The sequence below is a fragment of the Esox lucius genome, chromosome 4 (assembly GCF_011004845.1).
Source record: "Esox lucius isolate fEsoLuc1 chromosome 4, fEsoLuc1.pri, whole genome shotgun sequence".
Lineage (NCBI taxonomy): Eukaryota > Metazoa > Chordata > Actinopteri > Esociformes > Esocidae > Esox > Esox lucius.
Window position 1 is genome coordinate 28,097,969 of NC_047572.1, and position 16,472 is coordinate 28,114,440.

A 16,472-nucleotide genomic window follows, 5' to 3' on the forward strand; every position below is an offset into this window, starting at 1 on the left:
CTACACGCGCCGCTGTCGCCCTCTTCGCTGTGTGCGCGAGCGTTGTCACGTCGCGCTTGCGCGGTATAACCTGAAGAACTAAAAGGAAAAGACGAGCGAGAAGGTTCGTATTATCGCTCAGTTTTGAACCAGGGCCGCTGAACCTTTGTATAATAACAAAGCAAGTCCAGAGGTTTGGTATTATTAACGTTTTGGTTCGAGGAAATGGAGAAGGTAGGTTGCGCGTCATGGTTTTGGGAGGTGAGAATGGGTGTGAAATGGGTAAATTAGTGGCTACGCGACAGGGTAGCTTGCTGTCGTTGAAACGCTATTGTGAACACAAAGCAGCAGTGACAGCTGTTCACTTATGGTCATAATGCAAATCTGTATCATTTGTGTCTTTTAGAGCGACATTGTCACTCGAAAAGTACATGCATTAACATATCTGGATACGATATGTGGGCTATTCATAAGTCGTTTGCCTATCTAATTTGGATGCCTATATTATATAGGCTTTTTTTTATTGGTGGTAGTCTACAAAATAATCGAAAGACATAAATGCGCATGATAGTTGACATTAATACAAGGCCTATGGTAGGCCTATTACAAATAATGGGATCTCGGATTTAATGTGATAAAATGGTAACATCTTGCAAATTAAGCCTGCAGTTCCACAAAGCCATTTTGGTTTGATTATTTTAGCTTTTTTGCAGTTCTAATGTCACTTTCTCGTTCCTATTGCAGTGTAGGCTACACATGTATTGGAATAAGAAAACGATGTGAACACTGCAGCCTGTTTTTATGACGGGACCCCGCAAGGAAGACGCCGAGCCCCCGTCTATCTTTTTTGGGCAAACGCGTTGGAGTGCATGGTTAAATTTACTGGGTGACAGCTTGGATGTAAAGGGAACATTGCAGTAAGACATTCCGAAGATGCCCAAGAGGTGGACCGCAGCAACGCCATGCAGCTATTTCCCCGTCGTCTTGTTGGTGCTCGTTCTGCCCAGGTGTGTACTGTCGATCCGTGCAGACAAAACCATCAAGGAAGACTATGTTAGCGCTACGGTCAATGCCACCGTACTTGACTCCAAAGGCAACCCAAAGCAAATGCTAACACTGAAGGATGGCATATACGGCCAGAATTCACCGAAAGTGGACGCGAAGGGAATAGTGATTGCACCTGCTCCGAACCATGGAGGTAGGTTGGCACGTTTGCTTATACAGTATTTTTAACAGTGACGCACGGTCAAATGCTTGGTGTAAATACATATATTTATAATACATATATTTGTAAATGACAACGAGGAATTGCATTCTTGGCTATGCATTTCAGCTTCTGACACACCTAGCTTTTTTCCCCCAAATAATTTCTGGCTCTAGACGTAACCTTCTGGGTGAACATCAATATGGGGCACGTGGGTTGCATGCAAGTGTAGAGCTCTTCACTCTGCTTGTTCAGCAGTTCAGATTTAACCTGTACATGGCTCCAACCCAGGACCTCTGTTTCAGAAACACATCTGACCTCCCTCAAGTGTCTACCATTTGCACAACACTCAAAGCTGTGTACAACCCCGTTTCCAAAAACATGGGGTTTGGACGCTGTGTAAAATGCAAATAAAAACAATGCAATTATGTGTAAATAATTTATCCCTATGTTTGAAAATAGTACAAAGACAACATATCAATACAATACTCTGTACGCGTTTGGGAACTGAGGAGACCTGCTCTAGTTTTGAAAGTGAAATGTTTCCCATTCATGCTTGATATAGGATTTCAGCTGCTCAGCAGTTGGGGGTCTAAAATTTTGAGTGTCCTTTGTTGTATTTTTTGTCTCAATGCACCAAATGTTTTCATTGGGTGAAAAGTCAGGACTTCAGGGAGGCCAGTTTAGCACCTGGATTCTTTTACTATGGAGCCATGCTGTTGTAATATGTGCAGAATGTGGTTTGGCATTGTCTTGCTGAAATAATCAAGGCCTTCCCTGAAAAAGACGTTGTCTGGATGGAAGCATATGTTGCTCCAAAACCTCAATGTATTGTTCAGCATTAATGGTGCCTTTCACAGACGTGCAAGTCACCCATGCCATGTGCACTAATGCACCCCCATACCATCACGGATGCTGGCTTTTGAACTGTGCGCTGTTAAGAAGCCGGGTGGTCCCTCTTCTCTTTAGTCCGGAGGACGTGGCGTCCATGATTCCCAATAATAGTTTTCCACTTCGCCTCAGTCCATCTTAAATGAGCTTGGGCCCAGAGAAGGAGATGTTTCTGGATATTGTTTACATACGGTTTCTTCTTTGAGAATCTAACTTGCATTTGTGGATGCAGCGACATACTGTGTTCACAGACAGTGGTTTTTGCAAGTGTTCCTGAGCCCTGGCAGTGATGTCCACTACAGAATCGTGGCTGTTTTTTAATGCAGTGTCGTTTAAGGGCCAAAGATCACTGCCAATACTGGTTTTCGGCCTTGCCCCTTGTATGCAGAGATTTCTCTGGATTCTCTGAATCTTTTAATGATATTATCTGGGCCTAGATTAGATTGTTTTTCTTATTCTTTCACTCTTTGCCTGCGCAGTCTTTCCGAGTGGTGAACCCCTCCCCATTTTTACTTCTGAAAGGCTCATCCTCTCCGGGATGCTCTTTCTAACCATGTTCATGTTTAGGAACTTTTGCCAAATCACCTAATTAGCTGTGAGATGTTCCACCATCTTTTTCAGTCTTTTTTTGAAACGTGCTGCAGGCATCAAATTCATAGTGGCCATATCTTTACAAGGAACAATAACATTTCTCAGTTTAAACATTTGATATGTTGTCTTTGTGCTATTTTCATTTGAATATGGGGTTTAAATGATTTTGCCATCATTGCATTCTGTTTTTCTTTACATTTTATACAGCGTCCCAACTTTTTTGGAAAAGGGGTTGTAGAACATTGTCCCATGCTACATGGATTTCTGTGTTGTATTTTACATGTATACACCTTTTATTGTCTCTAATGACTATGATGATACATAGGTTAATAATAAGGTCCAGCCTATGTGTTCTTTAAGCACTTATCTGTAAAAACATCTGAGTTTCTTTCCAGGCTCTGATGATGATATACAGTGGATATAAAAAGTCTAAACACCCCTGTGAAAATGGCAGGTTTTTGTTATGTAAAAGATTGAGACAAAGTTAAATCATGTCAGAATTGTTTCCTCTTTTAATGTGACCTATAATGTGAACAATTCAACTGAAAAACAAACTGAAATCTTTGAGGGGGAAAAATAAAAACCTACCAATAACCTGGTTGCATAAGTGTGCACATCCTCTTATAACTGGGGATGCGGCTGTGTTCAGAAATAACCAATCACATTCAAACTCATGTTCAATCGAAGTCATTACACACCTGCCATCATTTATAGTGACTCTGATTAATCACAAATAAAGTTCAGCTGTTCTAGTAGGATTCTCCTGACATTTTCTTAGTTGCATCTCAGAGCAAAAGCCATGGTCTGCAGAGAGCTTCCAAAGCAACAGAGGGATCTCATTGTTGAAAGATATCAGTCAGGAGAAGGGTACAAAATAATTTCCAAAGCATTAGATATACCATGGAACACAATGAATATTATAATATTGTGCTGGGGGATATGAGGAATGCACTTCTAACTTTTCTCAGTTTCCTCCAGTTTAAAATTTTAGGAGGAGATGAGGTCCTGGTCCACACCTGCGGATTACCTAGTTTGGGGGGCCCATTGCTGTCCCTGTCCTTGTCCACCTGGTCATACTTCTGACCTAGTCTAAAATCAAATAGCCTCTGGATTTAGCCCAGAGAAATGTATTAATTATTCCAATTGGACTCTTAATATAGGGTGGCAAGACAGAAGCCTTTTCTTACCAAGAAAAACACCCAAGCCTGGCTGAAGTTTGCAAAAACAAACATCAAGACTCCCAAAAGCATGTGGGAAAATGTTATGGTCTCATGAAAACAGGGTTGAACTTTTTGGCCATAATTCCAAAAGGTATGTTTGGCGCAAAAACAACACTGCACATCACCCAAAGAACACCATACCCACAGTAAAACATGGTGGTGTCAGCATCAAGCTTTGGGGCTGCTGTTTTTCAGCTGGAACCAGTTCCAAATACCAGGCAATTTTGTCACAAAACCTTCAGGCTTCCGTTAGAAAGCTGATGATGAAGAGGAAGTTCACCTTTCAGCACGACAACGACCCAAAACACACATCCAAATCCACAAAATCATGGCTTCACCAGAAGAAGATTAACATTTTGGAATGGCCCAGCCAGAGCCCAGACCTGAATCCAATTGAATATCTGTGGGGTGGTCTGAAGTGAGCTGGGCACAGGAGATGTCCTTGCAATCTGACAGATTTGGAGTGCATTTGCAAAGAATGTACCATGCTAATAAAAATTAGTTTAAGGGTGTGCGCACTTATGCAACCAGGAAATTGTGAGGTTTTCAATTATTTATTTTTTTACTTCAAAGATTTCAGATTATTTTTCACTTGAATTGTTCACGTTATAGGTCACATTAAAGGTGGAAAAAGTTCTGACATGATTCATCTTTGTCTCATTCTTTTACATCACAAGAACCTGGCATTTTAACAGGGGTGTGTAAACTTTTTATATCCACTGTATGTAATTCCTGTGTGCATCAAAGATTGTGTATGTGTGTGGGTGTGTGATTCTGTGTTGGAGTATGTTGCTGAGCATTGTGGTATATTGCCGGTCACCCACCAGTACATTTGGCGTGTTCCCTAATCCAACAAATGGTGACATTTATAAGATTATGCAACATATAGTTACAGAGTTATTAACTAAAACAGCAAAAAACTAGGGCTTTCCTTGTTCCCTAACAAGTGAAACTTTATCATTCTAGTGCACACTCCTTTCTCTGTGATTACATGTGATGTCTGGACGTCAGGCTGCACAATATGGGCAAAAAAGCAGTTGCAACTCTAACATTGTAAAACCATCATGTATTTGGACACAATAAGTCCAGTTATTCAAGTAATCTACAAAAATAGTCACTGCACCCACCAGAAAAACTATTACAGACGGACGATGTGTGCCTATAGGCCTCTCGTTACGTGTCTCATTCACCGTTTTTTTTTCTCCATAGTTTTATTTTATTATGTATTATTCCATAATATGTATATATTTTTAGCATTTTAAGAAAACAGTTTTATCTACCACCAGGGAGCAATTTGGGTTGACTGTCTTGCTCAGGGAAAGAACAGGAAGGCTTTTTACCGTTTTTTAGCTTGAGGACTCGAACTGCGTTTTCTTTGTTTACTGCCCCAGTGTTCTTAACTGCAAGACTACCCTGCTGTCCCACGTGGGTATTGCAAATCTTTATAATGATTTTGGATTGGATTAATAGTGCAGCCCTATCCTAATATGGAAACACTCTACATATACACATTTGTGTTTTGTAGAAAGATTCTTGCGACAACACCACTTGAGTGCTCCATTTTGGTATGGGCAGAGGCTGTAGGGTTGCATTTAGCTACCTTGGCTAGTTAACTATGTTGATGTTAGTTTGGTGTGGTTTTGAACGTAACCTTGAAGGTCCACAATAAAAGCCTGGTTAATACCCTGTTTAACTGCTAGCAACAGCAGCTATTAGACCGCCTAATACTGCCTTCTCTTCCCTTCTCGTCAACTCTGCTCAAGCTGCTCCTTTTCACAAAAACAAGGCTTCACGGCTGCCGGTGGTTGCATTTTCTGCTGTGAAATCCCCTTTATGGCACTAAAAAAGGCTTTGGGACTGAATTATGTCTATAATGCCACCGATGGAGGCTAGCATTGGAAACATGAACCCTGATCTCAGTTATGCTGCTGTGTTTAAGTTACACGATGCACAAAAAGCAGAATAAGCCATATGTTAGGTCAAATGGCTCTCCTCGACTTCTGCACAAAAAAAGAGGAAACAAGAAAACGCCACTTTCGATTCTTATCATAATGACTCTTTGTTCTGAACAGTTAAATGTCTTGCTCTTTCAAAAAGAACAAAAGGATATATTTTCAGAGGGTGGTCAAATTTTTTGATGATGGCATAGAATATGATCATGTATTGTTGCTATGGAAACTGAAGTGGCTGGAATACAGAATGGTTGTTATCCCGGTTTTGGGCGCTCCAGTAGGTGCCTTTTGATTGGTCTAGGTCGCCTTTGATTGGTCTAGGTCGCCTTTGATTGGTCTAGGGCACTTTTGGTTGGGGTAAGCATATTATCAGACTTCATTATGGGCAGCCTAAATTAGTTACTCTGTTTTTGGTTTGAACAACTAAACTAAATTGGTTGAAATCCCGATTTGGTGTACTAGGTTAGTCTTTGGTTCTTGACAGGGCCTTTAGTTTCTTATGTGTACTGCTGTTGCTCACCACAATCTCAGTCAGTAGAACATCAACAGCATCTTATGTTTTGGTCTTTAAGGGTTGAAGCCTGAATAATCTAAATTATTAACTGAATATGAGGAGAAAACACTTGCTTGTACTTTTTACTGGCTATATGGACCTACACATCGACCAGGTTGTTGTCAACCTTTCCAAAATGATCACTAAGTCCTTTCCAGGAAAACAGCTTTTTCCACCATGTCGTGTGGTGTGGAGGAAATCCATATTCAAAGTAGATAAGTTAGAAAGCATCCGACATCTCACAGACAGCTCCTTGTTTCACTGTTTCACTGTGTGCATCACTGGCCTCAGTTTTTTATTTATTTCACCTTATTTTACCAGGCAAGGCTTTTGAAAATAAATTCTCACTTGCAGTGAGGTCCCGGTCATAGGCATAAGAGTGCAAGACAACACAAATTCACACACAGATGTATTCTGTCGCTGCCTACGGAATGGATATTTTTTGTTCATGTTTGTGGTTCAGCTGCCGGGAACCATTGGTTTGACCTTATGAGACTTGGCACCATAGCTAATTTACCATTTACTAAAGGGAATGTGCTGTTATTGTCATGGACCACTTTTTTCGGTTAAAGGGGTTAATGGACTGAAATAGAAATGGTTTTCCCAGCTGCCCTCACTCTGCTGGGGCAGTGCAGGATTCTGTTACTTGGCTGAAGGTCCGTCAAGGCCATTGCGTTAGTATATCGTTGAGCGGGAAATCACTTCCCTGTTACTGGCCTTCCTTCAATTCATTACCCCACGTGAACCTGACTCGATGGAACTATCACCAGCACATCGATTTCAAGGATGCCCGATGGTTGTTGACTGTGAAAGACAGTGCTTGGCCTTGGCAATCCACTTGACTCTTTGTGTAGGTGTAATTGAGATTTTTCAGAGACAAAGAGCAGCCACCTACCTTTTTGACCATTGTATCCATTCAACAATCCTCTTGATTTTCATGTTGTTGTTGGAGCTAGATGTATGAACCAAGACTAACCATATAGGTTTCATTGTACTCCAAATAAAAATGTGTTGACCACTATTATTCCAAAGCCAGCAAGTTCTCCACGAGAACCCAATGTTTTGAATACTTCAGGAAAATGCCAGCTGTCTCTTCTGTGGCGGCCATTAATAGAAACGAAACAAAATCTTGTCTTTATCAGATGGTCTGATTGTGTAGGCAGACAGTATCAGGTCACTGATAATGTACAGCTACTGTTTTCACAGACAGAAGGCCTTGACCTTACTTTGTCTGTGCCCTTCTTTCCATTTATCAAATTGTATTCATATAGTACATTTTGAAAAAAGATAATTAGAAATTGGGACTACAGTTGGACTACAGAAATGGTAAAACAATAATACAGCAGCACGGATCCTGAATGAGAGATTAATACAAACTACAATTATCAAATCACCCGGGACCAATTTATGAAGAACTGAATTCGAATATTTTTGCCCGGTATTGTGTTGAATTAAATGTCTTTTTTGACCTTTTGATGAGTATGCTTTGCAAGCATCCCCAGAGGTATTGCAATGTTGTGGCTCATAAGTCTAAAATCTCTGTGTCAGTATTCCTATCAGGGCTGTTAAAACTTTGTCAAATACAACAAAGAACAGCCTTATTCAGATTAGTAATTAAATTCAAATCACTGTGTAAATAAGATTTCTTATCACTAGGTTATTGATTAAATCACACAGTTTATCATTAGGTTATTGATTAAATATAAATATCAGTGTTGTGCTAATATAAAATGTGTATGTTTTTACAAATTATCATTATTTAATGATTGTCTATCTAACATGTATTATATAAGTAATACTTTCTTAATGTCTTGATTTAATATAGTAAAGTAGTAGTAAGACACATATTTGAGTAAAATACACTTGATGTATTAATTTAAGTCATGAATACTTATGAATAGTTATGAACTAGTCTGTTATATCAGTTGATTATAACTTGTTTATTATTACAGGATTTTAACATCCACATAAATAATAGTACAGACAATAATGCCAAATAACTTTTTGCACTACTTGACACTTGATCTCATTTAACATGTGACAGAGCGTACACACACTCAAAGCCACATTCTAGGTCTGGTTATCTCTAAAGATCTCGATATTTCCTCTGTCATGTTTAAAGACTTGGCCCTGTCTGATCATTTCTGTGTCTTTTTTGATTCACTTATCACCCTGAATGTTCCAGTAAATTATGTTTCTTTTAAGAAAAGGTACATTAATGAGAGTAACAATGCTCAGTTTATTGAAGCCATACCTCTCTTTCCAACAATAAGTGCTGAGTCAGTTGATGTACTCCTGGATAATTTTAATGCCAAATTATTGAATGTCATGGATCGTGTTGCACCGGTAAAGGTAAAGAAAACTAAGAACAAACAGAAAACACCATGGAGAACCACCATGATGGTAAGCGCCCTGAAAAGAGAATGTAGTGGAGGAAAACTAAACTTAAAATTCAGTGACATCTATAAATAAAGCCTTGGTAGCTTCAACAATGAGTTACACAGGGCCAGACAGCAACATTTATCAGGAATGATCAACAAAAATATCAACAATACCCAAACTCTATTTGTCATGGTCGACAAGCTTACAAACCCAATAAAGCAGATAGCATCAGAACTCATGTCCACTGTGAAATGTAATGAATTTGTTTTCGTTAGTGAAAAAATTATAAGTATTAGACGGAACATCAGCACTACACAATCTAACAAGGACTCTATCGTCACCACGACCACCAAAACATAACTTGGTTATTATGTCACATTTTATTACAATTGATCAAAAATCCCTAGAAGAAACAGTTCAACATCTTAAAGCTTCCAGTTGCTGTCTCGACACACTGCCATCAGACTTTTTTAAAACAATTTTTAACTCTAACAATGGACCTACGGCAAATAGTTAATAGCTCTCTGCAATCAGGCATTTTACCAACATCTCTAAATACAGCTGCCATTAAGCCCCTGTTAAAAAAGAGAACACTGGATGCATCTATAATGAACAACTATAGACCTGTATCAAATCTCCTTTTTACAGCCAAGATCATTGAGAAGGTTGTCTTCAATCAACTCAGCAATTTTGTGACCTCAAGCGGTCTCTTTCAGTCAAATTTCAGTCAGTTTTCCGACCTCACCACAGTACTGAAATGGCCCTGATTAGTTTTAAATTATATACGTCTGAATACTGATTCTGGTTCTATTGGATCTCAGTGCAGCATTTGACACTGTAGATCATAGAACACTCATAGATAGGCTGGAAAATTGGGTAGGACTCTCCAGGACAGTCCTTGATTGGTTTAGATCTTATCTAGATGGCCGGAGTTACTTTGTCACCATTGGTAATCATGAATCTGTTAGGGTGGCTATGACATGCAGAGTTACACAGAGATCAGTTTTTGGACCGCATTTGTTCAATCTGTATATGCTACCTCTGGGGCAAATTCTACAAAACAACAACATTATATACAGTGGGGAGAACAAGTATTTGTTGCACTGCCGATTTTGCAGGTTTTCCCACTTACAAAGCATGTAGAAGTCTGTAATTATTATCATAGGTACTCTTCAACTGTGAGTGACGGAATCTAAAACATAAATCCAGAAAATCACATTGTATGATTTTTAAGTAATTAATTTGCATTGTATTGCATGACATAAGTATTTGATACATCAGAAAAGCAGAAATTAATATTTGGTACAGAAACCTTTGTTTGCAATTACAGAGATCATACCTTTCTGTAGTTCTTGACCAGGTTTGGCCCACTCCCCCATACAGACCTTCTCCAGATCCTTCAGGTTTCAGGGCTGTCGCTGGGCAATACGGACTTTCAGCTCCCTTCAAAGATTTTCTATTTGGTTCAGGTCTGGAGACTGGCTAGGCCACTCCAGGACCTTGAGATGCATCTTATGGAGCCAATCCTTAGTTGCCCTTGCTGTGTGATTCGGGTCGTTGTCATGCTGGAAGACCCAGCCACGACCCATCTTCAATGATCTTACTGTGGGAAGGAGGTTGTGGGCCAAGATGCAAGATTTTAATCCATGACGGCGTTGTGTGTTACTAATGGTTTTCTTTGAGACTGTGGTCCCAGCTCTCTTCAGGTCATTGGCCAGGTCCTGCCGTGTAGTTCTGGGCTGATCCCTCACTTTCCTCATGATCATTGATGCCCCACAAGGTGAGATCTTGCATGGAGCCCCAGACCGAGGGAGATTGACCGTCATCTTGAACTTCTTCCATTTTCTAAGAATTGCGCCAACAGTAGTTGCCTTCTCACCAAGCTGCTTGCCTATTGTCCTGTAGCCCATCCCAGCCTTGTGCAGGTCTACAATTTTATCCCTGATGTCCTTACACAGCTCTCTGGTCTTGGCCATTGTGGAGAGGTTGGAATCTGTTTGATTGTGTGCACAGGTGTCTTTTATACAGGTAACGAGTTCAAACAGTTGCAGTTAATACAGGTAATGAGTGGAGAACAGGAGGGTTTCTTAAAGAAAAACTAACAAGTCTGTAAGAGCCGGAATTCTTACTGGTTGGTAGGTGATCAAATACTTATGTCATGCAATAAAATGCTAATTCATTATAAAAAAATCATGCTATGTGATTCTCTGAATTTTTGTTTTAGATTTCGACTCTCACAGTTGAAGAGTACCTATGATAAAAATTACAGACCTACATGCTTTGTAAGTAGGAAAACCTGCAAAATCGGCATTGTATCAAATACTTGTTCTCCCCACTGTATATGGCTCTCGAACCGTATGATAACAGCTCAATAGACTCTCTGTGTCACTGTATAGAGCACATAAATACCTGAGATTATTGTGTTTGGCAACAAAAATTAAATGACTAGTATTAGTAAAGAGCTGGATTCCCGGGCCCTTAAAACCAGGGATCAAGTGCGTCATTTTGGTGTTCTGACCTCACATTTAACAGTCATATCAAAGTGGTCACCAAAACAGCATTCTATCATCTAAAAAATATAGCCAGGATCAAAGGCTTGGTGTCCATGCTTTTATCTATACTCAGGCGGTTCGAATGTTATCATTGGATTGAATGGGCGTTATCAGTGGTTATCAGCCTCATGGATATGGGTCAGAAGGGGCCTGCTAGCCTACTGGTAGGCTCAGAAGGCTGTTATCATCCATTCGCATGGTTAATTTAGTATTTAGATAATTTAGTATTGACAAAATCATCACAGTTTAAAGGCTCTCATTTTAATGGCCTTACCTGTGGACTAACCCTAACCCATTTAATGGTCTTACCTGTAGACTTACCCTAACCCATTTTAATGGTCTTACCTGTAGACTTACCCTAACCCATTTTAATGGTCTTACCTGTAGACTTACCCTAACCCATTTTAATGGTCTTACCTGTAGACTTACCCTAACCCATTTTAATGGTCTTACCTGTAGACTTACCCTAACCCATTTTAATGGTCTTACCTGTAGTCTTACCCTAACCCATTTTAATGGTCTTACCTGTAGTCTTACCCTAACCCATTTTAATGGTCTTACCTGTAGACTTACCCTAACCCATTTTAATGGTCTTACCTGTAGACTAACCCTAACCCATTTTAATGGTCTTACCTGTAAACTAACCCTAACCCATTTTAATGGTCTTACCTGTAGACTAACCCTAACCCATTTTTATGGTCTTACCTGTAGACTTACCCTAACCCATTTTAATGGTCTTACCTGTAGCAGCGACCTGAATTAGTCTGGGATTGGATCTGGAGTCTTCTCGTGTGTTTATCTGTGATTCATGCGAATGGATGATAACAGCCTTCTGAGCCTACCAGTAGGCTAGCAGGCCCCTTCTCACCCATATCTATGAGGCTGATAACCACTGATATGGTTATCATTCAATCCAATGATAACATTCAAACCGGGTGCTATACTAGGGTTGACTACTATATTGGCCTCTTAACTGGACTCCCGAAAAGCTGGACTAAAACAGCTGCAGCTCATTCAGAATGCTGCTGCTAGAATGTTAACCAGTACCAAGAGAACAGAGCACATCACTCCGGTTCTTAAATCTTTGCATTGGCTTCCATTCAGTTACAGAATTGATTTCAAAGTGGTGCTTTTAGTTTATAAATCTGATTGGTTTATGACTCAAATACATTCCTGATATGTTTGAAGAATATAAACCGAGCAGGGCTCCTAGATCCATGAACACAGGTCAGCTAGTAGAGCCCAGAGTCCAAACTAAAAATGGAGAAGCTGCGTTTAGCTCTTATGCTGTACACAACTGGAATAAACTACCAGAAGATCTTAGACATGCCCCAAACGTATTTTTTTTTTAATCCAGGTTAAAAACACTTCTTTTCACGTGCCTTATAGCTTCCTATGTTTATTTCCCATTTTTAATCTTTATGTTTTCTTATTGTATTTTTTATTATTATGATTTCATTTGTTTTGGGGTTTTCATTTGAGTATTTGTTTTTATGTTATTGCACTTTCATATATTTTTCTTTGTAAAGCACATTGAATTGCTTCGATGTATGAATTGTGCTATATAAATAAACTTGCTTGCTTAAGTGGCATGGGACTCTGTTAGAGCTTTGTGGATAATTCATTTTATTTGACTTCATGAGGCTTTTTAACCTTGCTTATTGCAGTTTAAGATAAAGCAGTTTCTACACCTATGAGGCTTAATTGGTCAAGAAGAACTGATTCCAAAACTGCACAGCAAGGCTAGCCAATTCTTCCATTAAGAAATGAATGTACAGTGCAGAGTCTAATGCAAAATTGTGTAACGGTACAGCCCTTCATCCAGGTACTGTCTGAGGAATGAGCCCTACGCATGCTAGGCAATGCCTGCTAGGCAATGCCTGCTACTGTGAAGAATGTGAGAGATTACCATTTTTTAATGGACTACTTACACAAAAATAAATCAGAAATGAGGGATAATCATTTTAGACAGGTCGCTGTATCCATGTTCACTACAACACCTGTTATAAAGTTAATAAAACAAGTGTTATTATTTTTAAAGAACATTCTAAGGATGGCGATGTCCCTTTTATTATTTTAAGTATTGTGACTGCAATGATTTTTGGTCACTGGTTTCCACAAACCAAATGATCTACCACAAATCATAGATTTCTTTTTTTTTCAGTGCAGCACTCCGTTATGTTACAAAATACATTGTGCTGTTGTTCAGGCCAGTGATTTACAAATTACATATACCTAAGAATAGTTCAAGTACTTTTTTTTTTATAGTAACAGAAAAACAGCCCATCTTTAAATCTTTCAAACCAATCATGTTTAAGTTAAGTCTTGCTCTGACTTCACATGGCCTGTTCTGTAGCTGCTGAATTTAAGTATAATTTGTTATACAGAATTTAAGTACAGGTGGTACCTCCACAGAAAAGCAGAACGTCCTGCTAAACAGGGTCCCCAGCCTCCCAATTCAGGGCTTCTAGGAACACAGGCCAGTTGATTTAGCCCTTCCTGTATTGTCTTGTGTAGTGTTAGCATTTCTGCTTCTGCTTTTCCATCTCTGTGCCTGTCTGCCCAACAAAAAGACTGAAGATGGCTCCCAGGGCAGAGGACATAATGGCGGGCATGCCCAAGCTGCTCTAGGGACTTCAAAGTGCCATAGATATGAGCTGTCTCTGTGAATGACCCCTCCCTGACACTAAGCTCCTCCGCTCCATATGTTGTGCCTAGTCGCTCCTAAGCTGTTGCAAGCATCGTCGGTTTGACTTGGCAGCTGATGAGAAATCATGCACTAAAGAAAACTGCAAACTCATCGAGATGTTCAGCATCCATTTGCCACCCAGTCAGAGGCCTGGACTACAGCAGTCAGAGACCGACCCCAAACTGTTTTGATATGCCATGGAAGACCAACAGACCCAGGGCATCTTTCAGCTAGCCCGTATATTGTTTCCCACTTCGACATTGGGGTAGGCTGTGAATCAGTTTGGGTCCGTACTTATGTGCGTCACATCACCCACAATGGGGAAAAATGCATCGTATGCAATTTCTTAGACACCACTGGCCTGGCATTGACCAAATGTGTGTGAGTGTTCCATCTTGGAGTAGAGATCAGGCATTTACACTGTTACACTGATTGGCAAGGTCACATCGCAATCCTGATATAAACTACTTCTCATGAAATGTGGTTCACACACCCCTCTCCTCACTAGAAGGATAAATGCCTGGCAAACTCATTAGGATGGATCGCTGCCACGGAATGACCAATTTGCAAGTAACTTTGTAGGCCCAATCTATGGATAAAGTTTACCCAATGCCAATGTCTTAAATTTGGACTTAAAACAATATGTTAACAAACAAACATTCAGTTGGACATGGTCTTGCACATACATTTGTCTTGGATGTTTGTATTAAAACAACATCTGGTGCGAAGGTTGCAAATTATGTCAGAACTCAGGAGGTGCAGGACATTCATATGGACCACATGGTGGCCGTGTGTAACTGGCACATTTATATATCTTAGTTTGAATGACTCGGAGAGGAAATCAGACAGCCGCTTGCATTTAATTTTGGCTATAATACAACACTGTGTCTCTGGTCACAGTGTCTCTGAAAATATGTGCAGATAAAAACAAATGTTCAGTCAGTGATGACTAACGACAGCCATGGTAGTGGATGCATCCAGTGTTTAGCTGTTAATCTGTATTATAATATGTCTATTGTGTGCTGATCACAGGGAATGGGTCACAGGGAATGTGAAGGGGGGGGGGGGGGCAGTCACAGAGAGAGGGCAGTGTCCCCCAAACCTCAGTGGCGATGATTGATGGACCGGCTTGATTGGTGGAAGGTAGGTGGGTCGAACAGAAAGCTTCTGCTGCAACATTAGGCAGAAAATGTGCCATCATGGACTCTGTGCCACAAGCCTAGCCATCAGAAACGAGATGAATGTGAACATAAAGTGCAGTGGCCTGCATGTCTGTCGTGATGCCATTTACATGAGTGGTTGACCTTTAGCAACGATCAACGAATGGTTTGGATAGCTTCAGAGTCTTAGCAAGCCTATTCACTTACATGTATTTTGCTTGAAACTAAAATGCTATTATAACTGGCTACATAATAAATACATTGTCTTTTGCATTAGGAATTTCCAACCATGAAATTGAAGGATATTTGCTCTCTGTTATGAATTTGCGTCCAAGCTTGATTAGGCAGTTTCGGTAGTTTAGGATGGGATAGTACTGCAAGTGTCTGAAGTATTAGGAGATTACACATTATTACTGATAGACGGACTCTGCGAAAAAGTTTTAAATCAGGAACTAAATCTCAGACATTCAACAATTTTGTTGGAAGGAATATCTGAAACATTAACTTGAAAATACTCCTGCAGAACACAGGCAGATCGTCATGCAAACCCTGCAGAACACAGGCAGATCGTCATGCAAACCCTGCAGAACACAGGCAGATCGTCATGCAAACCCTGCAGAAACACAGGCAGATCGTCATGCAAACCCTGCAGAACACAGGCAGATCGTCATGCAAACCCTGCAGAACACAGCCTGATCGTCATGCAAACCCTGCAGAACACAGGCTGATCGTCATGCAAACCCTGCAGAACACAGGCTGATCGTCATGCAAACCATGCAGAACACAGCCAGATTGTCATGCAGAACTCCAAGGGTTGAGAATAATTCAAATGAAGCAGGCAACGTGAAAATGAAGCACTCCTTGGCTGTCGTTGTGTTTTATTAACACCCTCCTAGATGTGTTAATGTCAGTTCGCAAAACACTCAAAGCTGAACAAAAACCAAGCCAGACCCTCGAAAGCCTGTGTCTTGTCAGCTGTTCTAAACGTTGACACTCATAGTGGGCTGTTCGCTGGAATGAGTAGGCTATCGTAACCTCCACTTGACCCTTTTTCTTTAAAGGGGCACTGCTGTGATGTTGCATTATTTCTGGGTAAGACCGTTACCTCAGAGGGGTTTTACTGTGTCTATCTACACCCCCCCCCCCCCCATCAAAAATTAAACAGAAGCTTCAGCCTTGAGGGAGAGCACTCCGCTGGGGAGTCTGGGGCCCATGGAATTCTATAGACACTTATTTACTGGAACTATGTTCTTTATTGCTGTAGGTGGAATAGCTGCTAGCTGGCCATGTTTCATGGCC

General features: G+C 40.3%; 1 protein-coding gene across 5 annotated transcripts in view; it reads left to right on the forward strand.

The window, feature by feature from the left end:
* The window catches only part of rnf130 (ring finger protein 130), a 55,734-nt gene continuing 39,262 nt past the window's right edge, over positions 1-16,472 (forward strand). For 2 of the 5 annotated variants that reach the window (XM_010901170.4, XM_010901178.4), the window contains exons 1-2: positions 17-213; positions 724-1,177. In XM_010901170.4, the coding sequence (XP_010899472.1) occupies positions 913-1,177 (265 nt within the window). In that variant the 5' untranslated portion in view covers positions 17-213; positions 724-912. Of the gene's footprint in view, positions 214-723; positions 1,178-16,472 lie in introns of all 5 variants that reach the window. The other 3 variants (XM_010901154.4, XM_010901161.5, XM_010901146.4) reach the window with 3 other exon arrangements.